Raw genomic sequence first — 27,027 nt, 5'->3', positions numbered from 1 at the left:
CTTCTGGCATTACGCATGCTATCGATCCGGTCATGTTAACTTGTCGGCCCCTCGGGGTAGAATGTCCCGCGCCGCAGATAAACTGAGGCCTTCATTCCTGCAGCTCACTGCGACCCACGGCCACCCGCCGCCGTCTCAGGACCGGTGCGTCCGTCAGAAAGCATTAGGCTCTGTAGGACTGCTGCGATTATGGATGTGGAGATCAGCCGCTCAGCCCGACTACTCTTTGTTCACCCCCTGAATGGGCCTTGAAGGTGAAGGACTCCTTTTCCCCCGGCAGTGCTTTCATGCTGAATTTCTTTGTCTTCTCCTCTCTCCTCCAGTCATTATCTGCAGTCAATCTCTCGCAGGTGCTCCTCTTAGATCAGTGTGTCTCATTTTCCTTAAAGTCAATTGACTTTTTTTGTTTTGTTTTGGGGTTTTTTGGCACCGTTTATAGGTTTAATTGAGATAGCTGTGGTGTGTTTGGTCTTGTTTTCCTATGGCTCTTTTATTGCCTTTACCTAACAAGGCATACAGCCTGATGATGTTCCCACAGCACCATAACCTTGAGTTAAAATTCTACTTGGTTTGCTGTATCACAGCATTAAAGCATTAAAGGGGCAGTATTGTGTGTTTTTCAGGCACACAGTGGGAATTTATAGCACAATCAAGTAGTTATGCTATCTTCAGTTGTTATGAAAATGCTGCATACATCAAATGCGACGTAAAGGAAATGTATTTTTCCAGGATTCTTGATCAAGTCTTCTTTAGTGTCCACCTGTCGGATCATATCTTGTTTATTTAAGGTGTTATTTCAATTTGATTAGCAAAAATCATGTACAAGAGAGAACTTATAATAGCTACGCAAAGCTTCCTCTTTTCTTTCCAAATGAATTCATTTAGATTTTGTGATGATTTATTGATATAATCGTCAAAATTAAGGATGTTCCAGTACCAAGTCATGTGCTGCTGTATTAGAAAATCTGAACATTATAACAAATTAGTAAAGTGCCACACCCTTTCTCATGGGACTATACATGTGTCAATGGTACTGACATCAACCAGTTTATATGCTTGACTCCTGCTGATTATAGTAGCTTACTGTATCGATAATGGTAGTAAAAAAGTTGGCTGGACAGTACGTCGTCTCCTCTATAAATGTTTTCTAACTCTTACAAGTTGGGTCTAAAGTTTACAATCTCCTTTCCTGTGCACAGCTCATTCTGTTGATAAGAACCACCAGTATAAGCTTCAAGGAAGGCCTGATGCAAGTGCCCCGTTGTCAAACTGGGATAAAAAGTCAGGCGGTGAGCGGCGGAGTCTTTCTCACCGCCGTCCACACGGCCAGTAGACTCTCGGTGTCACCACTATCAGCAGGCGGCTACAATACGATTAGTAGCACACACACCAAGGAGAGCTGAGAAATGTTCAATTCCAGCCGAATGTACTAATTCAGTGTAGACTGCTTGATTGTTAGTCCTTGTGTCACGACAAGCCTTTCATCTTGTGCTTCTACTGTGTTTCTGTCGTAGGTAAGAAGTTCACTTTTTCTTTCTCAGTTCAAACTAAATATCACCAAGCCTGATTTTTAGTTCACTCCCTGGCCAAACAAAGAGAGATCCATGCAGGAGAGCGGTTTCATGTGCCACGCCGGGGGCGGCGCAGCTTTGAGGAATGGCGGGGGCGGTCTACTACGAAAGCTGGTATTCAAGGGAGATCCTAAAGTACTCTTCACTCCCCCCCACCGGCTATCTCCCATGGTCACGTGGCTCCGTTTCCTGGCAGAGGAAAGCAGCAGGTCGGTCCGTGGGAGGGAATCGGGTCCACGCAACCTTCACCCGCCGAGCGACGCCAACTTCCAATTTAACACACTCGGTAAGCAGAAAGTCTGCCCACGCGGAGCACAGTGGGCAGGAACCGTCAAGAGTGTAATCTCGAATAAATAGAGCTTGATTCGGCGATGGATGCCGCAACGCGATGCAAAGCAGGTGCATCCAGTGGCTGTGTGTGCGGAGCCGGCACCCGGCTTAATCACGTAAAATCATATTCTGGTGGAAAGGAGAGCTCAAGTCGAACGAGCGCCACGGGTCCCCAAAGGGTACAGCCTGAGTGTGGGAGGAACTCCTCCTCCGGAGCGCGGCTAAATTGAGAGAGGACGGGAAGAGGAAGAAACAAACAGACGTTCTGCATTTCTTAAAGCATCAAAAGTCATGCGATGACTCCCACAGAACCACTTAAGGTAGCTTACATCTTTGAACCAAGGAATCAAGCTTTGCAAACGCAACTGAATTTTAATGCTGTTTTATTAGTATAGCTTCAAACCTACAAGCATAGGAATGAAAATCCTTTGTTTTGTTGTTTCCATTCTATGGTGCATTTTATATGGAAGTATTTGCCTTCTTGCAGGTTTATTTTTTGTTACACATACAGTACAGGCCAAAAGTTTGGACACACCTTTTAATTCAACGAGTTTCCTTTATTTTCATGACTATTGACATTGTAGATTCACACTGAAGGCATCAAAACTATGAATAACACATGTGGAAATATGCACTAAACAAAAAAGTGTAAAACAACTGAAAATACCCCTTATATTCTAGTTTCTTCATAGTAGCAACCTTGTGCTGTGATTACTGCTTTGCACACACTCTGCATTTTCTTGAAGAGCTTCAAGAGGTAGTCACCTGAAATGGTTTTCACTTCATAGGTGTGCCCTGTCAGGTTAATAAGTGGGATTTCTTGCCTTATAAATAGTCATGAAAATAAAGAAAACCCATTGAATTAGAAGGTGTGTCCAAACTTTTGGTCTGTACTGTAGATGGTTTAAAGCAATCCTTCGGCAGACACTTCCGTCAACTTCTTGTTATCACTGTGGAGAAATTTGGGTGCACTTGTTCTTTGCAGATCTTTTTGTATTTCAGCATCGCTGAAGAGTTTTTGAGCATGAACCGCCTAATAAAGGTCGTGACTCAGCATCTCATCTGAGATCTTGACAACTTTAATCCAAAATCAGAATGTGTTTAATTATACTCAGCTCTCTACCAGCAAAATCCTTGAAAATATTTCAAAATTTACCTCAAGATTATCATTGAAAAGATAAAATCACCATTTTGTCAAGTTTTCTGGACTGATAAATCAATCTCTATTTGTCTCTATATCACCTCCTTCAGTTGAGGACAAACATGGTATTGGTAATTTATTTGAAGTTTTACATCATGTTATAATGTTATTCACTCATCAAAAAACTTCCTGGATTGTTGCCTTGATTCTTTCAGGCATGTCTAAGAAATCATTGAATCTCCCGTGGCAACCACTCAGCTGTGCAACACGCCTGGTGGGACTGAGCGGCAGTAAAAATTTTGCTAAATGGATAAAAGAGGCGCTACGTTGTGATGACTTCCTGAAGGCGCAGTTTCAGAGAGAGCAGGAGATTCTTAAAGAGGCAGAGGCCCAATTTCAAGGTGGTAAACTACAAAGTCATACTTGATGTATTTAGCATTTTTATAAAAACTGAAGATAAAAGTTACTTGATTGTGCTTTGAAATTATGCCATTATGTGGCTGGAAAACACATAACACTGCCCCTTTAAGAGCCCTTTTCAGAGGAATTACATTATTCCCCTTAATTCATTGTGATGTTCAGCAACTTGCGGTAAAATGTGATTACACTAGCTTACTTTTTGACATTACAGAAAACCACTGGTCAGTTTATGAGACTCTCTAGCAGTGCCTTCAGAGGTGGACTTGCCTAAGCTAAAGGCAACAAACCGATGACTGGGCATTCTTCTTCAGGAGTTCCTGGCACAGAACCAATCATCAAGGTCCGACCTGCAGTCAAGCAGTTCCGGACCATCACACTACCAATGTCACGTCTCACTGTCATTCTATTTCTTAAAGGCTCTGTTAGACTTAAGCAAGATGCAAAGCGATGCCCACTGTGTGCTACACTCTTCTGACTGAAGAGTGGAATGATATTTTAGGTCAAAGATATTTTAAATCTTATAAAAATAACCTGTGGGAGAAAAAAAAAATTGCAAGTCTAGTGTATAACACTTCTGTTCATTTATCATACAATAATAAAGACCTACGTTACGTGATGTGGACTTTTGTCTTTACCCTTTGGCACATCTTAACAAACATTTACAGTAATTAACACCTAGTCTATCCACTTTGCTTAGGCTGCCATCAGGGATGCTAAATCCACTACAGTAAAAGAAAAGATCTTATCCTATTTTCATGTCTTTGAGCTTCTAAAAGTGACGACAGCACCACGTTGCAAGACAACATCTAGTATGACACATAACCCTTCTACCATTTCCCAAGCAAAAAAAACAAAGTCGGCTAATTGCCTCGAGTGTGAATGCAAACATGCTTGACGCACGCGGCGTATCAAGGTTTTGAACGCATTCGCACCTTTGAGATCACCGCTCTATTTTTATATTTGCCTGTGAAGCCGCCAGGCGACAACACCACACAGACTGCAGGTGTCATCTAGATGGCTGTTTCATCTCCGCTGCCAGCTGGAGCGAACATGTCTACCCGACGACTCCAGCGAGTGACCCGGATCAAAAAGTCACAAAATGCGGCTTCTGTTGAAAGCGTGCCGAAGGGTCATGGTGGTGCTTTTTTAAAAACGTTTAAAAGTTTTTAAACATTTTCTGCGTTTCAGAATTTTATTCTCTCTGTTGCTACAACAACATACAAAGACCTAGTCTTCTGGTTGTGGTTCTGCTCTGCATCCCCAGAACCAGAAACAAACATGAAGAAGCAGCATTCAGTTGCTATGCAACACAAATCTGGAACAAACTTCCAGAAAACTGCAAAACAGCTGAAACACTGAGTAGACTAAAAACCAGCTTGTTTTTGCATCATAATAAATAGAACATTGACCAACATATTTGATGTGTACTGATAATGGCACTTGACAAAATGTAAAGTCTATTATTTGTTTCTCAATCGGTGACAGTATGCTACTTTTATGACTTCTTATTTTTCTGTTTTTATGATGTAAAGCACTTTGAAGCTACGTTGTTGCTAAAAGATGCTATGCAAGTAAACTTGACTGATAACCTATTATTAAAGAAAAAATTACTGATGTTATTTTATTATTTGAGATCAGTTAATAGGCATAAATCAAAATGTAAGACCAGTTAGACTTCATAATACCTTTTATACCTTTTTATCCAACACTATGAGTGTAACAAGTTGACACTAGCTGTCAAATCTGTAAGGTTTTCTGTCCCAGTAGCTGGTTTAATAGACAAATGGAGTTTTAAAAAGAGCCATAAGTAGTGCTCTTTTAGTTTGTTTTAATAATATGGCTATCTCTGTGTTTTTGTAAACTGGAATATGTGCAAATACCCCACTTATTTTTCTTTAACAGCCAGGTAAAAATGAATCTCAATTAAAGGGCATTAAGCTATAGGAAAGTTAGCTTAATGCCCTTAAGTATAAAGCTAAATTAGCTTAATGTCCTTAAGTATTAAGCTGAATTAGCTTAATGTCCTTAAGTATTAAGCTAAGTTAGCTTAATGACTTTAAGTATTAAGCTAACTTAGCTTAATGACTTTAAGTATTAAGCTGAGTTAGCTTAACGTCCTTAAGTATTAAGCTAAGTTAGCTTAATGACTTTAAGTATTAAGCTAACTTAGCTTAATGACTTCAAGTATTAAGCTGAGTTAGCTTAATGCCCTAAAGCCCTAAGTTAACTTAATGCTAAGATAAGGCTTTAAAACCTTATCTTGTTAAAAGTTGGCATTCCCTTACCTAAAAGTCACAAAACCAAAGTTCAACACATCATGACAGAAAAAGAAAGCCGAGAGTTTAACCAATTTGACAAGGTAAACAAAGAATCAAACATCTAATTAAAGCTCGTCCCAAGCTGGCTGGTTAGCTCACATGATTCGGAAAGTGACATTTAGAAAAAAAAGAAAAGAAACATGGCCAAGAAAATTTAACGAGAGCATCGCCACTCCTTTCTCCCTGTGGGCTGTGACCTTTCTGACACCCCTCTGACAACATTCCCACCAGATTTATTGGGCCTCTCCCTCGGCTGCTTGGGGATAAAAGAGAGGAGTCGCTTCACCTCCCAGACGCTGACCTTTAATTTGACACAGACAGGGACGAGCGAGGCGCGCGCGACGTCCCGGCCCGCCCGACATCAAACAGAAAAACCGGACCTAGCCGAGGCATCCGCGACGCCGAAGCCCCGAGACCTTGCAGTGGCGCCTTTTGCAGATGGATTTCATTTCCACCTGGTGCTTAATGCGCAGAATAAAAGTGAGAAAGATGAATGCTGTGGCCGTCTAGCACGAACATTCGACATTCCTTTTCAGATATTATGTGTGGGGATCAAAACGGGACTGCAGAACTGATGCTGAGAGGTCTTTGCCTAATTAGCACCCGGCTAATGTGTTAGTGTTAGTCACAAGTCACTGCACCCATATTGTGGCTAAGTGACAGCCACAATGTGACAGCCACAAAGTATTAGGTTCAAGCTAATACTTTGTTGATCTTCAGAAAAAAAAAGGGATTCATATAGTTTTCATGTAAGTACATGAATTTGGTCGTAAAATATAAAAAAGTACTTATTTTCTTATAGAGTTTTTTGAAGTTTCTGATTTTTTTGTGTTTCATATCAGACAAAAATAACATTAATAAATAAACAGCTGTTCAAACCAACCAGGCCTAATGGGTAAAGTAATGAATCCTTCGTTGAATCCTGATTTAGATCAAATATTTCTTCTAGATTGTACGTTTATTTTAACCAGTCACACCAATGCCTGACAACAGGACCTTTAAAAACAACAGAACCTGTCTCCCAACAGAAAACAGGCTACAAGCAACACACCACGGCGCAATCTACATCGATTGAAGAAGAGATGAGAAACTGAATGATTCCCATCAGTCACCTTTCCAGGAAGTCCTGAGAAGGAATATAAATTTGCGATCCTAAGCACAAGCTGAGTTGCATACTATGCAGCAGGACAATGATTTGAAGGGAAACACTGTGTCCACCCACAAAATGACGCATGATTTTGGAGCGACTTAGTCAAAATCCAGAAAAAAGTATTTAAATCTGTAGTATGACCTTTAAAGGGGCGGTATTATGTTTCTTCCAAACATGTAGTCGCATTTTTAAGCACAATAAAGTAGCTATGTTACCCTCAATTGTTATAAAAATGTTGTAGACTGTATATCAAACAGAAGAAATTTGACTTGAAAGAATCAGAGCAACACTCCAGTTTGATGAGGGAATAACATTCTACTGTGATTTGAAGCTCAATGAAGTACATTTTACACAATACACTGAATTAAAAATAACTATGTAAAGAAGGGTGTGCAAAAAGTCCTCCAAGTCAATTAAATGACTCACTACCAGTATCTATAAATCCCTGTTTAATCTTATACTTATTTCATTATCTGATAGATTTATTGACTTTTTTTCTTTAAATGAAGTTACTATGAATTTACTTATTTTATTATTAAATTCATTGTACTTGTGATACTAGTAGTACACTAAGGGTTAGTAATATATATTAAAAATAGAATAAAAAGTATTGGGTTCAACAAAGCGCACCCAGTGCTTATTTTACAGTCATAACTCCTCATGGTGTCAAATTAATGGTCAAGAAAATGAATCAAATTGGAGAGTTTGTTGGGTGATATTGGGAAATTGGATTTGGAATCGGAGCCAAAAAAAAAACAAAAAACAACTTTTAATTTTTAATAGTTCATTCTTTCACTTTAAGAAGTGTTTGTAAAACATTTTCAAATAAGCTAAGGCGAACTCTTACGATTTCTTTCAGTCACAACAAAGCAGGTTGGTTTTAGCCATGCACCACTAACCAAGTGCATATGAAGGCATAGTGGGAATAAACAGCTTTTCCTCACCCTTACTTCAAGTAAAGGTGGTGCATTTTAATGGCTCGGAGAATAAACCTGTTTTTTTTTTTTGAAGAGTCAGTCCTTCGTCTGCCTCGCCAGACAAAGCAAGGTCATATCGACCATTCTCAAACACTGGTGGGAGGGACTGAAATGGAACAGACTACATAAAGGCTATAAACAATAATGATTTAATAATAATGATGCTAACCCAGTTCAGTCCCACTGCCTGTTCCACGCATACGCAATTACTTCCGAAAAAATAAATCTCCAGGTGCCTCACACGACACGATATCCTTTAATGTGATCATTTGTCGGGTGGCAGTGTAGGATGTGAGGCGTGCGGCACAAGATCATCAAAGTGTGTGTGTGTGTGCGCGTGTGTGATCTCAGAAGAGAACCTTCTCCAGGAGATTAAAGCTTTCACACCATTACTGTTATCTAAAGATATGTCACAAGGTCTCCCATCTTTTATATCACCTCTATCACAGCAGGTAAGCTCATGCTACCAATGAGATCCAACGTATGCTTTAGAAACTTTCAATTTATGACGGAAAAAAACCTCGAGGAAGATCAGGATAGACTTGCAAAAACGTCATCTTTTACTTATTCCGCACTGGCTTTAAACAGAGCACACACAGAAAACAACTGAAGCTGTGTAGCAATACCTTAACTAGAAAATTTCTGTGGAAATTTAAAAGGGGCCTGCCAAAGTGTGCGTGCCAGTTGGAACCCAGGGTTATGGTGCTGGAAATTAGCAAAAATGCTATGCTAAGATTAGCTTAAATGCTAAAATGCTTAAATTAGCATGAGGGCCTGTATTGACATACTCCATCTAGTATGCTACATGTAGGTAATTAGGCCTGTCACGATAGCAAATTTTGCTGAACGATTAATTGTCTCAAAAATTATTGCGATAAACGATAATATTGATTGAAGACCTTTTTACACTGAAAATGATGTAATAACGCATGCGATTTCTTGCCAAAGTTAGATACACTTTATTTTCAAAAGAACACTAAACACTGGAACTGGTAAACAAAATAAACAAAACAACCAAAAACAAAAATAAAATGGATTCTCAGTCTCCATTAACAAAAAATATACTGGAAAAAAAACTAAACATAAAGCCAAAGTGTAAATAAATACTGCATTCAACCAAAAGAGGGCAGATTATGAAGTCTGTATATTATGTTGCCCTTCAGTAATAATTAGATTTAAACAGAGAAGATGGGCACATCGACTACCTGATGAAATAGTTCACACTACACGATTTTTTGCTCCTATTTTTCCCCTTACAACAATCTTAAAACGTTGGTCTTTCTAAGATTGTGTGGTGTGTTACGGTAGATCTAAATCAGGGATTTTCCCCGACTGGGAGCTTAATGCAGCCTGTTGAATGTGACAGGTAGCCAATCAGAAAGCGCGGATTCTCCTTGTGCTTTCTGAGGGGAAATTAGGAGGGGAATCCCAAACAGCTGACACGGAGCAACCCGAAGTCCAGCGGACATTGGAGATGATATGTGGAAACAACATTAATGTTTATTCAACATGCAAAGAATATAGAAATGACAAGGGGAGGAGTTGGAGCGAAACCGGTAACTTTTCAGCTGTTCTTCGTTAACGTGAAGTAAATAAGTTCTAATGATTTTCATTCAGTCAGGACTTTACGCTGACACTAGCCACATGCATTGCAGGTAGATTGTAGTAAAGCATTGATTAATGCCTGGTTTTAAAATTAGTTCACTGGACTTGTAGCCATTATTTTGTGCCCATTGTTGGACACCACACGGCAGGACCGAACCCGATCAAACCGTTATACCTAGGATTTCTGTCGGCTAATGTGTGATCTCTCAGGTTTTGAAAATGGGCCGACAATCGGCCAACAGCTCTAAGATCGTGTCGTGTGCGCTGGGCTTTACACTAAGGAAATGAGGAAGGGGGGGTCAGTGGAGAGCACCGGAGTTGAGCCTTTTTTCATTCAGTGTCATCAACAGAAAGAGAAAAAGGCCGGAAGAGACGATAATGCCGATAATTAAAATGACGTCGGTAGTTTTAATTTATCTTACGATTAACTGATTTATCGTTTATCGCGACAGGCCTATAGGTAATATATGAAAAAATGAGCTAAAAGGCTTATTTTAGCTGTAAGGCTAATGTTAGCATGAGGGCCCTCAACCGGAATATGGAGCGACTAGCATGTTGACACTACCAATAAGAGGAGGGTTATCAATAGCATATGGACTAACAGTGACTTATTCCACTCCTTATGCAAACATCAGTGTACAAGCTGTAATTAGCCAAAATGCTAATATTAGCTTAAATGTTGTCAATAGCATGTAGGGCATCACCAGCATGTTACCAGCTGACTTACTCCATCTAGTATGATAAAAGTAGCTGATAAATAAAAAATGTAGCTAAATAAAAAGTTAGTTAAAATGCTTATTTAAGGTACATGGCAATGCACCTCTCTCCTACACCTTGCCATGTCAGGCCCCAATTAATAAAGACTAGTCTATCTTTTAGTTTAGCTATCTGACAGCCTCTTTGTACAGTTCCGGCTTTAACACTGAGCAATGTGATCATTTGAATCTCTTTCTTTGTTCACAGTACAACACACAGAAAAGGAAAAAAATATTCTTCATGGGATTTTTTTTTAGAAGAGTTTTTAATTAAACAGAAAATAAAGGAATTCGCATATCCAGTTTGTTTCAAAGCTAATGTCTGACTTTGATTTTTGTTCCAACTCAAAAAGCGAGTTAAGTAGCTCATTAAGTTGTCGCTTTTGATACATTTAATGCAAATGGAAAATAAATACTACTTTTCCATATTTGACAGTCAGTGGAACACTGTTGCATTCCACATTTCAGGTGTTTTTCTTTGTAAAAAAAAAAAAAAAAGATTTATTTAACCAACAATTTATTCTTATCTAATCTGGCTTCCATTTTGATTCAGCTTTTTATTCACGCCTTAAGTCTTCCTCGCACTTTTATTTAAAAACTGTGTGATGTTGCCCCAGCAAGAGCTTAATTTTCAATATTGTGTTGAAAACATCACACTAGTCTATTTGGTAAAAACAGTCTGCCCTTTTAATCATGCTCCATTTTTATTAGTCTAACATATTTTTGCATAAACAGGAGAGAAAACTTAACCAATTTGCATTTAATTATCGTCCCATATTTAGGTTTTCTGAGGATACTAATTGATAAACCCAACATTCATGATTGGATAATAATTTCTAAATAGCTGAAAACTTTATTTTAATATCAATCATCTCAATCAGTAGAATAATTTATTCTTGTGTTTATTTAATTTTTATCAGAAAAGCTTCTTTTAAATCGAATACAGGATGGAATAGGAGCAGAGATTTAGCTGCTATCGTCAATCTAAAATTACGAAACGCTTCATTAATGGGATGACAGAACATATCCAACCAATAAGCCCCTTTAGATGACAGAGTAGACAGAAAACTAAAAGTTTTGTTTGTTTGTTTTTTTTTAATAAGTGTTTTTGTTATTTTGTAATAAAATTAGGACTGGCCAATTTCTTTGTTCCTTTTGGTTGCTTCTTCTTCTTCTTCTCTTTACGTTCAAATGCGGCTCAGTGAAGTTCAGTGGGATGATTTCATCACCACCTAGAGCTCTAGAGTCTACAAGGGCTAAAAACAACAACAACAACAAAAACCACAGAGACAAGTCTGCTTGTTTACAGAGCCGGAAATCTCACTAGACAACGTTGATAACTTCTGAAACAGTGACACAGAGTCTGGTCATTTTCTGCTACAGCAGTGTAAAATATTACTGATTGTTGCCTTCAGTTGTCCCCTTATGGTACTTAAGAGGGTCGAAGGCTGTTGCATGCAACAATTGAAGGGTTTGGATTCCCTTCCTATACGCTGCACCGCAGAGAAAAACTCAGTTATGCGTTTACTTTAAAGCTGCAGTATGTAACTTTTATGAAACATATATATATATATTACAAATTAGTTGAAACTGTCACTATGTTGTGACCACTATGTCGTCCGGTTGATTGTTTCTGTGAAAAAAAATGTCTTTCTCCTTCTCCTAGTGCTCCCAGTGCTAAATAGAAACAGCCAATCAGAGTCAGGAGGCGGGTCATGTGGCTCTCTGCTACACTGCCGCTAGCATAGCCTGTTGTGAATGCTCAGGCTAGTTAGCATGGCAACCAACGACAAGGGTGGTATAAACGGTTTGCCTGTAACAGTAAGTTGTTTCTCCGCCATCACGTCGAGCAACGAGAACATGAGGATGATTGACAGCGCTAAGACCCTCCTCCTGGCTCTGATTGGTTGCCTTTGGTTGGGAGTGACCAACAACAGCTCCTCCAACTCCTCCCCTATTAGCTCAGGGAGGAGTTGGAGGAGCTCTGTTTTTTTCACAGAGTGTCTGTCTCATAGCAAACTGACAAACACAGTGACAGTTTCAACAAATATGTAAAAAATATATATATTTTATAAGTTACGTAGAGACACACACCTTATGGAGGGATTTGTAATCCAAACTGTTGCAGTGCTAATCAGACTTCATGTTCTCCTTCATGCTGCCTGGCTTCTCGTCCACGACTACCTGAAAACAACCATTGTTTTTCTCGCCGAGACGTGTGAGCAGAGTGGGTTAATGTAGTGGCAGTTGTATGGTTTTAATCTGCCCACCCGGTTATATAATGCATCATCTTTGTGGTCCAAACGAATTACTCTCGCAAGCTCTGGTCTTCTATTGAATTTATTTTGGGCTCTTGTAAAACTGCACTGGCCCACAGAGGTTACCTCATGATGACAGCTATGATGCTTTGACAAGAGCCGTTAGGAAATTAAATTAGGCAACAAAAAGGCCCTCAAACGCACCAGAGTTCATTAGTGATGAAAGAACCCTGTGTATTTTGAAGATATCAAAATGTCTGTGGTTGCATATGCAGCATTTCCTTGTCACATAAAAGTAAAAGAGTTTATAAAACGCAAACTATTAATAGACTGACCTGTTATAAGACCCCTTTAGAACTTGCAGAGCCAATAAAGTAACCTTGCCACTAGCTTACAAGCTATTAGCTAAAAAAACTAAAGCTGCTGACATTTCTTGTCTTGCAAAAACATGTGCTGGTGTACCGGTAAATGTATTACGTGGGTTTAAATGTTGAAAAGTGAAGTATATGTGTGACTTGTAATGTTCCTCCCTTGGATATTGAGTAATTATATTGGGACAGTGTATGTTACCTTTAATTTCTGTAAGAGTGATCTGTTAATCACTGAATCTATGAGAATTAATTAGCAATAGCTAAAGAACTGTTGAATGACTTACGGATGAGAAAACTTCTTTGATGGAGCAAGAATTTAAGCATAAATTCCACTTTATGCTTTAGCTAAAGCACTTGTGCTAAAGTCAAACTATTAATGTTCATGTAATGCTTTATGCCACAATTACTTAGGATTTAACAAATATTGCAGAGTAAAGGCATTTTAAATACTGGTTGGAATTTAGCTAACCTGTTGAAGCATCTTTTAGTTATTAAACTTATGTATTTTTTAATTATTAGTATAAATAGTTGGTAGCAATCACCACAATAAAATCTATATGTATTGTTAAGTCCGTTTTATGTAATTATTTAAATTGTAGTAGTTTATTTTTTCACTGTACATACAAGCTCAACACATTTTTATAGATTCCTGTTTGAAGAGATCGTTATCCTACCAAAGATATAAAGATCAGATCATTAAATTACAGTAGCATGTAGAAATATGAAAAGACAAAAATTGTGTATGGGAAGTTAAACTTCCAGTCTTCAGTGAAAAATCCCCCAAATAGACAATAAATTTGCTGATCTGGAAAAAGAAAGGGATGTTTGAGAAAAAAGTTATTTACTTTTTTTAAAAACTTTTTTTTTTAATTTAAAACAAACTTTAGAATATATCATTCCCCTGACCTGAAAGAAAGGCGTACACTTTGAAACCGAAATACAAAATCCGTACACTTGTTCAGATCTGCATTTTTGCAGTGCATGCACACTGCCTACCGCTAATGCATACTAAACACGGCTATGCATAATACATAGGCTAAAAATAGACGAGTGGAATGCTAATTGGCGATAGGGCATCGCTATGGTGGGTGCTAATTGCAGTCATGATGTTTACAGCACAAGGAATTAATGATATTTTCACTGCGAGTAATTGAGCCCGTTTTGGTCTGGACATGTGACGAAGACAACGGCTTCAGTTCCCCTCACAAAGGAGCAACCGGTGGGGTATGTGACGGTCGGGGCTTTGAACAGGCCGGCCTGACACAGACATCAATGAGCTAGGTCCTCCGGGGCTAAGGACGAGCAATAATTAATCTTCCCTGACATCATCATCCTCATTGTCACCTAGCAACTGTCTACTTAGGGAAGTGCAGAAGAAGCCTATCGGGGGCTGCCCAGAGCGTGTGTGTGTGTGTGTGTGTGTGTGCGCTAGCTGGCTACAATGCAAATGCCATTTTGATCAAAGTGACGCCGTCAACCTTTTCCACATCCACAACAGTGTTTACCTCATTAAATGTACAAAAAAATAAAAGCACGTATAAAGCATGGTGGGGAAAAAGAAAGTACATATCTAATATCAAATGAATTTCTGAAACAAATCAAGCCTCGGTTGAACAAAACCACGCAACAGCGTCACTATTTATGAAACCAAAATCAAGCGGTAATGGAAAAGCTGTGTAGGAAAACAAAGCAACCCCCCCCCCCCAAGGCTCCCCACCTATTGTGCTTAAGCAACTGGGCTCTATTAATCACACCAGCTTAATTAACTGATCAGCGAGGGTTACTACCTCTATAGAAGACGGAGCTTCGGCCATTTACCGCTCCGGATTATACAGATGCGCTTTAACACAATACTAAAGGAGGGAAAGACATTAGTGATGCCTTAAGAGAAGAAACTGTTGCCCATCAATCCGGGAAGGGTAATAATGCCATTCTAGACAATTCGAATGCCATTATTTCACAAGGAGATGCCTCGTTCACAAGTGGGAAACGTTTTCCAAGAAGTGAATGTCCCAACATGTCCATCCTAAGATCTGGCTGCGAAATTCTCAGATAGATAGCAAACCCACCGCTGACCCCCGCAAAAAATACATCTATGTGTCCACAAGGCTCAGTTAGCATGCTAAAGTTCAAAACAGAACAATTAAAAAAAAGACTGAACTTTCATCTTTAGGGTCATGTAGTTGCCTTCGAATGATCAATCTGACTTTAGGAGCAATGTCCTAAACTAAAAAAAAAATAAAAAAAATTTGTTGGACCATAATGCATTGCACCAGGTTTGGAGAAAAACTAAACAGAATATCAGCTGAAACTTCTCATCCCAACTGTGGTGGAGGAGGAGCTAGAAAACTCCATCGAATGTCTTCAAACATCACACACATGGTCATCCGTCAAACAGTTAAAGCTCCAGATTGGATAATAACTGAAACAATGGCAAAGAACAAAATACTACAAGAAAGAATGGCTGGCCGACTGGAATTAAGCAGAAACAACCTTTCTCAATCCACAGCAGAGGAACTTGGGTGCACCAATGGTATGTGACAGCATGCATTTACAAACAATGTATATTATGTACAAATTTACAAATATTATGTCAATGTACAAATATATGTATATTTATGGACAGAAAACAGCAACGGACATTAAAAACGGCTGTAAACACTTCTTGAGTTTGTTTGGAGGCGTAATGGCCGTGGACTCAGCTGAGAGGAAGGATCTACAGTAACGCTCGTTTGTGCAAATAGGACGAAGCAGTCTGTCTATAAAGACATTTTCTGGTTCTGCCATAGCTTCATTCATGGGTGCCTCTGACATTGTCCGACAGTGATGGTATTTTCGACAGAGCTCCCCTACTACCTGCACTAGATGGAGGGGAAATCCTAGGACCCAGCTGGCCTTCCTGTTGAGACCTTCAGAGAGCTGGACAGAAAAAACAAATACTGGCAAACTTTAATGAAGTGGAATGCTAGAATGAAGTATAATAACTTAACCCTCCAATTACTCCTGGAGTAAGCATTCAACCATAGTCGAGCATCAAAAGATGCAGTGCTCAAACCTCTGGTTGTCTCCTGGGTATTTTATCATTTATTCTTATTAATATCAACACGCTTTGAGTCCTTCACCATTGCGCTGAACATTCAGGGAATGAAGGGGACAGTGAACCAAAGCACGTCCCAAACGTTTGTTTGTTTTCTGTCTTGTGCAGGCAAATCCATCTTCTGGAGGGAAAATTAAAACAAAGGCGGCATTTAAATAACTTTCATTAAATGTTGACGGGCTCCATTACCTCCACCAATCACCTGACCAGATAAAAAGAGAAGCTGTTGTCTTTTTTTAATGTCAATGTGCATAGCACACACACCCACACACCCCCACACACATGCACACACACAAAAGGGACCAACCTGGGAATATTACTCAGACAGAGATGCCAAGAACATCTGCTTTTATGACAGCACCGCCTAACTAGTATTTTCTGCCTCAGTAACAGGCAAGATTAAATTGTCACATAAATAATACTGTTTTTTGGTATGCATATTATACAACACAACACAATCCCAAACACACACATCACGCTGCAGACACCAGCTGAAACAAGTCGAGACAGTCCGCAGATCAGGAAAAAAGTTTCAAAAGTAAAATAGCTCTATGGCTTTGGGTGCTGCAGACATACAATTTATGTGAATGTGTTTGTTTCTATATGTTTGAATGTATGCATTTGTCTATGTGCAGGTGTATATACATCCACTTACTGCCAACTTTATTGGACACGTTGCTAGTGTAGGGTCAGGTGTCCTTTTTCCCCAGTTCTTCGTGGCAGAGAATCAACACGGTGCAGGAAACATTCCTCATAGTCCACATTGAAATAATAGAATCACACTTTTGCTTCATATTTGATCCAAATGCTCTAGTCAGTTGAGATTTGGTGAATGTAGAGCTCATTGTCTTGTTCAAGGAACCAATCAGAAATGATTTGAGTTTTTTGGCATGTTGCATTACCCTGTTAGAAGTAATGATGCAAGGTCATAAAGACGTAAAGGTAGTCAGAAAACATATTCGGGTAGTTTGTGACTTGTAAGCTAGGCCTGACTTATGCTAAGGGGCCAAAAGTGTTCCAAGAAATAAGCCCCCACATCTTAAGCCACTAGCATCAGCATGAACTTTTGATATAAGACAGGATAGATCCGTACTTCTCAGTTGCTTATGGCAAACTGAGACCCAGGATGTCAAAGCTGAAATGAAGAGTCATCACACCATCTGTTATTGTCCAGTTCCGGCGAGCCTTTGTGGATTGCTTCGGACCGTGTTCTGCACAAGTGATTATTTCAGCTGTCAGCCCATTCTCCTCTGACTTGAACAACCGGATATACTTTCTTTTTTGAACCATTCTCTGTAAATCGGAAGAGATGGTGGTTCATAAAAATCCCCCCCAACATAAGCATGTTATTAAATACTCAGACCAGCCTGTTTGGCACCAACCAGCAGGCGGCATTCATAGTGATAGAAATCCTCTCTCTGTCTTTGGCATTCTGGTGCTCGGATAGCATTTCAGCTAGTCATTATCAGCATGTTGAGAACCCTGAATGCGTTGTGTTGATTACAAAATGCTTCCCTGGGATTGGCTGTTTTGGTACTTGTGATACTGAGCAATGCTTTAATGAGTAAGTAGGTAGCCAGCAAGGTGGGTACGTAGCTAGCTAAGTGGGAATGTAGACAAGACAGAAAGACAGACAAGACAAGACAGACAGACAGACAACAAGGTAGGTGTGTAGCTACCTAGATAGCTATGTAGCTAGATAGGTGGGTAGGTAGGAAGGTAGACAGATGTCTGTAATTTTTTTTTTTAACCACATATCTATCTAATTAGGAATTTAGATAGGCATCTTTATTTTTGTTGATGCTTGCATATCCCATCCTCCCTTCTTGTAGAGAAGACCTGTCCTACCAGCAAAAGGCAACCAGACCCCCTCACGCCGTTAGCCTAACCTGGCAGTACAAGACATGCTGAATAGAAACTGTCCATAGCTCAATAACAACTGGAAACCGCAGACGGCAGCGCACTCAGGTAAAAGACAGTGACAGAGTTCTTCTGCGTGTTTACTGCCGGAAAATTGAGGAATAACAGCCTGTCATACGGGGACACATCAGCCTTTGTTAAAGAAATTACTTTGCTCTTCACCCAGCTCTCTGATGCCGGGCCTCATGCACAAATTGTCCATTTGGCGAGTGCAGTCTAAATGGAACTGCGTCTTCGCCATGTTGCTCCGCCACGGCACAAAGAGGCCGTGGCGGATAGGAATCCAATTATCCGAGGCAAATAATGGATGTCTCATTTAAGATGTGCGACTGTTGCAGCAGTAATGGCAATGGCACAATTTACCCAAAGCCAGTCCCTACCAAGCGCATCACGGTCTGTTCAACACTAACTCATATACACCCGTGTACGGCGAGAAGTCAAACTCCGCAGATCATAATAAATCTTCCGACGGCGCGGAAAACGCGGTGGAAGAAAGAGTGTTTACTCACATGTAACGCAGGTGTGGGTTCTGAGCGAAGGCTCGAGGCTGGATCACCCGCAGATTACAATTCATGATGGTCCTGAGGAGAGAAAAAAAAAAAAGATAAAGAACAGATACAAGAAACGACTTGATTTACTTTTTCTTCTCCCCTCTTTTTTTAATGCGGACATCTTCAACTCCAAGCGCAGATTCTCATCATGTCGCTATCACACACACAGCGGGAGGGCGGCTGGATTTCTCATCCCTTATCCAGATTTTCTTCCATCATTTTGGACGGTTTTCTCCTTTTTCTTTTTTTTTAGTTTCAAGACAACGTTCATACAGAAATGTACGTAAAAAGGATCTCCTCTAGAAAAAAAACCCACCTTCATGTGTGTCAACTTACAGACGTGCATGCAGAAAGAGAACATATCTCAATCTTTTCTTCATCTTCACATCCTAACCTCAATCTGCGTGCACATCGTGCCGAGACGAGCCGAGGACCAAACAAAAGTTCCCTTTGAAGCACCTTGTGGTGCAAAGTTTGCAAACTACTCTGTCTTCCATGCAAACGGAGGGGAATTTCACAATGACAGAGCAGGCGCTCTGTCATTGTGCCGACTTGTATAGGAGTGAAGTAGTAATGAAATTAAACTAATCCCCAGTCTGCCAGAGGAGACCCAGTGAAATTCCCATAAGGGCTTTCTGGATCTCCCAGCGCCGCAGTACGGGAAACACTGTTCTCAATTGTAATGACTTCTAATCTTGTAATCACAGATGCCTCATTCCAAAGAAGTCCTTGACATCCCTGACATCACCGAGCGCCTCATAAAGCATGGAGCTGATTGCACCCAGCTGCTGGTGCCAATTACTTTCCCCACCCACCCAAAAAAAATTCCATCGTGCCATTCTGGAGATTTGCCGTCACACAAACGATCCAGAGGTCATTAAGTAGGTTTTTAGGGGAATCCTGTGGTATATTCTACAGTAAAAAGTAAAATCTGACTTTTTCCAACCCTTAAAAGCTGTGCCACCATGGTAGGTCACCAAGAAGAGGGATTAGACGACGTTTGCAGTAAGATTGTCAGGTATAATGAATTGTCAACGCTATTTGCATTTACGATGAGGTCGTAAATAGTTTTAAAGTTCTGGATGAACATATTTGACTGAAGAAAAATGTGAATTTCTGGATGCAGGGTTTCTCTCTCTGTACTTTTAATATGCTTTTAGAAACGATTGAGACAAGGCATGAGCCCCATGTGAAGGTTACCGTTTCAAAACCACACTTCTCCTGTGGTTCAGGACCCTCGGATAAAAAAAAACAAAGTTTTAGAACAAACACAATTTGGCCTTGGTCAAACTTGCCCAAATCTTTGCAGTTTCCTATTTTTCTTTCCTCTAAAACATAAATATTGATGGGAAAATTGAAGCTCCCTGTTATATATATATATACATATATATATATATATCTATGTATTTATACCATTCATAAACAGTTGCCATGATGAAGAGATTGTTCATCTTAGGTGTCAGTGGTCATATGTTTTTAGTTTGAATTAGTTTGAGGTAAGTAATGCGAACTTGACACACGGAAGCTTCATCACTTATTGTTTTACTTGAAATAATTCTCTTTTTTGTGTCAGGTTTTGTCAATGAAGTTGTAAATAGTTAATAATTTCTGTTTCCTAGTAAAGCTGCAATCTAAATCATTGATCCTTAAAGAGGCAGTATTATGTAAAATCAACTTTTTTGAGCCTAGTATCATGTTATGCTATTTTTTATTTTTTTTTATTAAATATACCTGGAGTGTTGCATTGACTCTTTCAAAACTGTTTAAGAAATCCTTTGATCTCTATGGCAACCATTCAGCTGGTCAAAACACCTGGATGGACCTAGTCTCGTCTTTGAGGATCAGCTCCTCCTCAGAGCTGCACTTTCCAAGTCTCCACCTCACAAGAAAACTCCTCCCCAGCGACTCCCCCACTCAGCTCCTTCAGACTAGCCAGCAGCAATTAGCAAACACCTGGTGGAACTGCACATCTCCTGAGCTCACCATAGGAGCTACTTATTTGGTATAGATAGCATTTTTATAAAAATTGAAAATGACAGAGTTACATGACTGTGTTATGAAATGGCTCTATGTGTCTGAAAAATACATAATACTGCACCTTTAACAAATTTTACAATAAAACCAATTTAATTTCTTATTGTTCCATCCAATGTCATTCTACCTAAATGACAGTTAATAGTTCTGGGGTATGTAAGAAACGTGACTGTTTAAGTGTTAATTCAGAGTAAATTTTAATGTTAGTCTGATAGAACATTGTTATTTAGTGTTTAAAGTCACTCCAGTTGCCTTTTTCTGTAGCCCTTATCTGAGAAAGTATGCTTAAAAAAAAAGAAACACCAAAAAAAAAATAGAAGGTCTAGTGGCGTTGTCCGGTTTACAGTTTTTACACTAAGCCCCAGTAAGACAGCTGCTCCCACAGATCAGCAGCAGGTAGATAACAACAGTTCTGAGTCTCGCTGTTAGCGTTGGCTTTCCAACTCCGAACAGCGCTCGACATCGGCAAGACGATCTCAAAAACGAAAGCGCAGAATCGATACCAATCACGTTAGATCTGCAGAAGGCTGGATATGATTTGCCCATAATATCAGCCTCCTATTCTGGAGATCTGCTCCTTCATTACCGCACCATCTTTTTTCCTCGTTTTACTCCTGTGGAGGCAGCGGTGAGAAGGTTAAACGTAAAAAAACCCCCAAAAAACCCAGAAACGGTGACGTTTCCCAGGTTGGTTCCTGCGCGCTGCTTACAGAAACGGCAGCGTCACAACAGGCTTGTGGAGGAGCCCCGCGTCCCCCGGATGAGGCAGCAATAGGAGGCAGGCGGTAATGAGAAAAATGCTAATTTGGCAGTGGAGATATTGCACTTGGCCTCCATGATGAGGGATCAGGGGGAGAGGCCAGCTCCGACTGTGGAGGGCAGAGGAGAAGATGGCTCTTTGAGTGGAGGTGGGAGGGTTGGAGGGAGTGAAGGGGGGATTAAGTGGAAGTAGAGGTCTGGAAAGTGGGCGGGTGCGGAGCGAGAAAGCAGCGTCACCTATCTTTAAAAAAAAGAAAACGTGAAAAGATTAGCCATGAAGTCCCTCAGCTCCTCCAGGGACGCTTGATTCAATTTCCACTGCTTCCTTTTAGCATCATCTGATCAGCTGTTACCCAAAGCAGAGCAGCTTCTCCGTGTTTGACTGGCAAGAATTAAAGGCTTCTTTAAACTTCAGCTCATGTTAGCGACAGAAATACTCCCTTCAGGCGGCCCTGCTCACTCAACCAACATCTTCATCTTCTCCTTATCAGCCATTTCAGAGTGTTTTCTGAGGCAAATCGCTTCCTTCATTTTTGCCGCAGCTAACTTGATGTTCTGTGTGCTTTCCGAAGGCTTTCACACCCCTCAGATCTGCTCATATTCTGTCGTTCCGCAGCCGACTTGCTAGCATTTTAGGTCACTGGCTAACGTAAAGTAGCGCATGTGAAGTGGATGGAAAATGATGTTTTGTCTTCTTTTTATAAAATATAAATAGAAACCTGAGAAGTGTGGCATGGATAGTTTTTCGTCCCCATTTATTCTGTTACCTTGAAATTAAGTCCAGTGCAAACCAACTGCTTTGTGAAGTAACCTAATTATTATTAAACTTTATTTTATTTTATTTTTTTCAGAAAAACTAGCAGAAACTTTTCCGTTTTGCGCTTGCTACACTAGCTTGAGGAGCTAAGCTAGCTTGATGAGCTAAGCTAGCTTGATGAATGTGACTGGCAGCCAATCAGACAGATCAGCATGGCAAATATTTCAATCATGTATTTTAACTTATGTTTTATAATGATTAAAAAACATATTAGATTCTGTGTTTTAAAATATATATAGCCTATATATGATTTTTTATTTATTTTTCAAAAACAGTTTGTTAGAAACCATTACAGAAATAACAGCGTCATGAAGGACATGAAAAACAACAGACAGGTCAGTAAAATATTGTGGAGGAATTTAAAGCTGTCAGAGTATAAAACAATATTATAAACCTCAAACATCTCTGTTAGCAAAGTTCAATACTTCATGCCAAAATGGAAAGACTATGGAGAATCAAAAAAGAGGGACAAGAACACAGCCATTTTAAAAGAACAGCGAAAACAGGTCAGTTTGCCACAAATACAGCAGACCTGTGGGAGAAGATGATCTGATTGGATCAAATCAAAACTAATTATCTTGGCCAAATGAAAAACTCTGTATGTGTGGAAGAAATCTAATGCTGCATATCAACTTTTACAGACCATCTCCAGTGTTGAAGACACGGTGGTGGCACCCTCATGGTACGATCAACGAAGTTAGAGTTGTTGTAACCATGAAAGAAAACCTTTTGATGCTTAAAAATGTGAGATGTGGGTGGAAAACATCGACCGGAGTCACAATGACCATTGCTTCAAAGCACATTGATTTGTTAAAATGACCTAGTCAAAGTCCAGACCTAAATCCAATTGGGAATTTGTGGCAAGACGTGAAATTAGACGTTTCCGGATGAGATCCATCCAATCTGACTGAGTTTTTGCTGCCTTGCAAAGAAGAATGTGTTTCGAAATTTGTTTCAATTTGAGCAGGGACATACTGCAATTGGAGTAAAAGTTACTTCTACAAAGCACTGACTTCAAAAACAAAAATACACCACAATTTTCAGACCTATATAACCTTAAAATATCAGGCAGTCAAGCATTTGTCTCATAACACTCTAGAATTACCGGCCTCTCAACTCCGGACTTTAAGTTTTATCACGATATTTTGTGACTACGGTGAAAGTGACCAAAAAGAGCCATTCATCACTTCCTTTATAGGTAACTGTATGCCTGTGACTGTGTGTCACAGCAACTGTAGCCCCACAAACACAAATACCGCTCTTGAGAAGTGTTCCCATTTGTAGTACGATTCTTCAGGACACCGGTCACACGACAACAGTGTCATTTGTATCACTAAACTACAAATCCTAACTGCGTTTAATCATATTTTTAACTTTATTGACGCTTTGAACAAACAGCGGAGAAAATAGTAAAAGTAACGTAATTTTTAACTGGAGTTTATCGTGACAGCAATGAATCAGTACTATGATAAGAAATTTATCACGATAAACGATACGATAAATGCACACCCCTGGTTCTACTTCTGGTTTTTTTTTTCCCCTATCCAAAATGCAAGTCTGGAACAGCATTTAAGTGTGTGTCCCCCCCTTTTATACACATACACACACACACACCACAAGATAAAAGCATCAGCACTCACAGTCTCTGTAGTCCGGTGTAGAGCTCCATATCGACGTCCCTCAGAGTCTGCAATCCCGTCCAGTTCTCTATGTGTCTGAAAAACGAACAAGAAAAAGAGGGATGGTAAATGAGACATACCTTCTCATCCGAGGGAAAGACAAAAAATAAAACACAAACAAACCAAGAGACATGATGGGGCGAGGAAAACTGCTTTTCCAAGTCCCCCGCTGCAAATTAACTGGCTGCGTTTTGTCAAAAGTTTTTGAATCCATATTCATTTAAACTGCAATAATTGGAACAGCTCTGACAGAGTGCTCTCTGCTGCCCTCTGATAGATTTAATTGCCAAGAGGCAGCTTCTGAGGCTTAATCTATGTAAGGGGAAATGGGAGGGAGGAGAGGACCAAATAAACACTGCAGATGGCTTCACTTCTGTTCGCACCGTCAGACTCCGTAGTGAAGCGCTTTCTGTGTGCTGGTGGGATAAGGAAAGTGCAGCTCATGCCTATAAATTAGCTTCGGCGGAGGAAAGCGGCCATAGTGGAATTAAAAGGGGTTTTTTTTGTTACGGTTCCGAGAGGGACGACATGGATCAGGGGCGCGGACTTTAACAGTGAACGAGTGAGGAGATAAAAAAAAAACAAAACAAAGACGTGTGGAATTGTTTATTGTCTTAAACGAGAGAAGAAGACGAGGGGAAAAAAATGGTGGCATGACTCAGGAAACTGTAAACTTAAGTTTAAATCAAAAGGCAGGAGACGAACGCTCAGCGAATAACAGCATCACCGCTAACTGGAACCACATACGCAGTGAACAACACGTTTAGAAGAGTTTACTACAACGATCCAGTTACAAGCTCACGGGAACACGTGCCGGCCGAGCCCGGAGACGGATAATCAGATCGCAGCTTGTATTTTTTTGACAGCGTGGGGGGAAATTATGTTCTGGCGATTGTTTTTGTCAAAACCTATGTTTCCGTGTTATCCGTTGGAGCCCGGGCATCTGGTGTACGATGATGAAGCGGGAGCTGAGACATCACATCACGTTTGCATGAGTCAAGAACTCCGGGGCGGATCACCCACTTTTCATACGGTCGAGGAGAATGCAGCTCTCCCTGATCTGAACTTCCTAATATATTTGTGTTTTGGTTCTTCTGCACTTTAAAAAAAACACAAAAAAAACAGGCTTCACAGTTTCAGCTGTACTATATCAGTTCTTGCAGTTCATTTTTTAATTTTTTCTGGCCAAACACACTAACAGTGGTTGTAGAAATGTCTGCGGATACAGTGACATCTAGTGGCACAAACTGCTAGTTGCAGTCAAATGCTGATAATTGGTCATTTCCAGTCAGTGTTTTGGGCCTAAAACAACCAAACACACCCCGCCTCTCGCCCGGAACGTTAGCTGGAGATAGGCACCAGCACCCCTCCCCACCCCACCAGGGACAAGGGTGATAGAAAATGGATGCATGGACGGACAACCAAACACAGAGAAGTGGCATTCAGCTTCTACGCACCACAAATCTGGAACAAACCTCCAGAAAACTGCAAAACAGTCGAAACACTGAGTTCCTTTAACAGCCGTCTGTTTAGAAATGCCTCTGATTAGCAACAACTGGAGCACTGATCAACACATCTGGTTTTGATGACGGCCTTAGTTGGACTAAACACTTAAAACACTCTCAAAGATGAGAGTGTCTAAGCTTGTATCTGTACGAAGGACTCGTACAAAGAACATCATCCGACTCAGACTAAGCTGCTTCACCCACAGATCCTTTTGTTGTCCTTGAAATCTTTCTGAAGGTTCTGTCTCCACTCAGGCGTAATGAGATCAGGAAGCAAAACCTAATTGTAGATGCACAGCAGATCGGGACTGATCTTTACTCGGACATATAGAGGAAACGGACGCATCACGCTAATTCCCGGCGAATCGAGCGGAAGCCGAGGGACGCGAGCAAAGATGATTTCAATCACCGAATCAGTAATAAACAATGGTAATCAGAGCTAGTATAGACAGTAGTTGTTTTTTTTTTTCTTTATGGATACAATTATACTTTCACTGCGGGGCACCAATAGATGACCCGGCAGTACAAAATGAAATAAAACAGTGTGGCAGCTGTTAGTACCTCAAACTGGCAGTGACAATGTTGCTGAGATCATTTCTAAAAGGAGGGGACGGGGGGAACTGCGGCTCTAAAGGCAGAAGGCGATAAATCTCACGCGGATTTATCCGCTCACAGCGGATGTACAGTTGTGGTCAAAAGTTTACATACACTTGTAAAAAACATAATGTCATGGCTGTCTTGAGTTTCCAATAAGTTCTACAACTCTTATTTTTCTGTGATAGAGTGATCGGAACACATACCTGTTTGTCACAAAAACCAGTCATAAAGTTTGGTTCTTTCATAAATTTATGAAAGAACGCCTCTCGCGTTCTGCTGAAAATGTCACCAAATCTGCTGGGTCAAAAATATACATACAGCAACATAAATTATCAATTTTGGTGATGTAGAGAGTTGTGTCAATCAAATTAGCTTCATGTCATGGCCTCTTCACTTCTTGTAAGTGATTCTGATTGACTACAGCTGTTGACTTCTCATGAGCCCATTTAAATAGGGCTCATTTGACCCAGTGATTAGACTCAGCCACAAAAGCTACAATGGGAAAGTCAAAGGAACTCAGTGTGGATCTGAAAAAGCGAATTATTGACTTGAACAAGTCAGGGAAGTCACTTGGAGCCATTTCAAAGCAGCTACAGGTCCCAAGAGCAACTGTGCAGACAATTATTCGCAAGTATAAAGTGCATGGAACAGTTGTGTCACTGCCACGATCAGGAAGAAAACACAAGCTATCACATGCTGCCAAGAGGAGATTGGTCAGGATGGTCAAGAGTCAACCAAGAATCACCAAAAAGCAGGTCTGCAAGGATTTGGAAGCTGATGGAACACAGGTGTCAGTCTCCACAGTCAAGCGTGTTTTACATCGCCATGGACTGAGAGGCTGCCGTGCAAGAAAGAAGCCCTTGCTACAGAAAAGGCACCTTAAGACTCGGCTGAAGTTTGCTGCTGATCACATGGACAAAGATAAAACCTTCTGGAGGAAAGTTCTGTGGTCAGACGAAACAAAAATTGAGCTGTTTGGCCACAACACCCAGCAATATGTTTGGAGGAGAAAAGGTGAGGCCTTTAATCCCAGGAACACCATGCCTACTGTCAAGCATGGTGGTGGTAGTATTATGCTCTGGGGCTGGTTCTTTGCAGAAAGTAAATGGGATAATGAAGAAGGAGGATTACCTCCAAATTCTGCAGGAAAACTTAAAACCATCAGCCCGAAG

At 40.3% G+C, this 27,027-nt stretch overlaps 1 protein-coding gene across 2 annotated transcripts in view; it reads right to left on the bottom strand.

Moving 5' to 3' along the window:
• Nucleotides 1-27,027, bottom strand: part of ntrk3b (neurotrophic tyrosine kinase, receptor, type 3b) — a 298,902-nt gene that overhangs the window by 225,581 nt on the left and 46,294 nt on the right. For both annotated transcript variants that reach the window (XM_032560214.1, XM_032560215.1), the window contains exons 2-3: nt 23,715-23,789; nt 18,423-18,494 (exon numbers count right to left, since the gene is read on the bottom strand). In XM_032560214.1, coding sequence (XP_032416105.1) covers nt 18,423-18,494; nt 23,715-23,789 — 147 coding nt within the window. The remainder of the gene's footprint in view (nt 1-18,422; nt 18,495-23,714; nt 23,790-27,027) is intronic.

Source organism: Xiphophorus hellerii, chromosome 4, assembly GCF_003331165.1.
Source record: "Xiphophorus hellerii strain 12219 chromosome 4, Xiphophorus_hellerii-4.1, whole genome shotgun sequence".
Lineage (NCBI taxonomy): Eukaryota > Metazoa > Chordata > Actinopteri > Cyprinodontiformes > Poeciliidae > Xiphophorus > Xiphophorus hellerii.
This window is presented reverse-complemented; position numbering and strand designations above follow the sequence as displayed.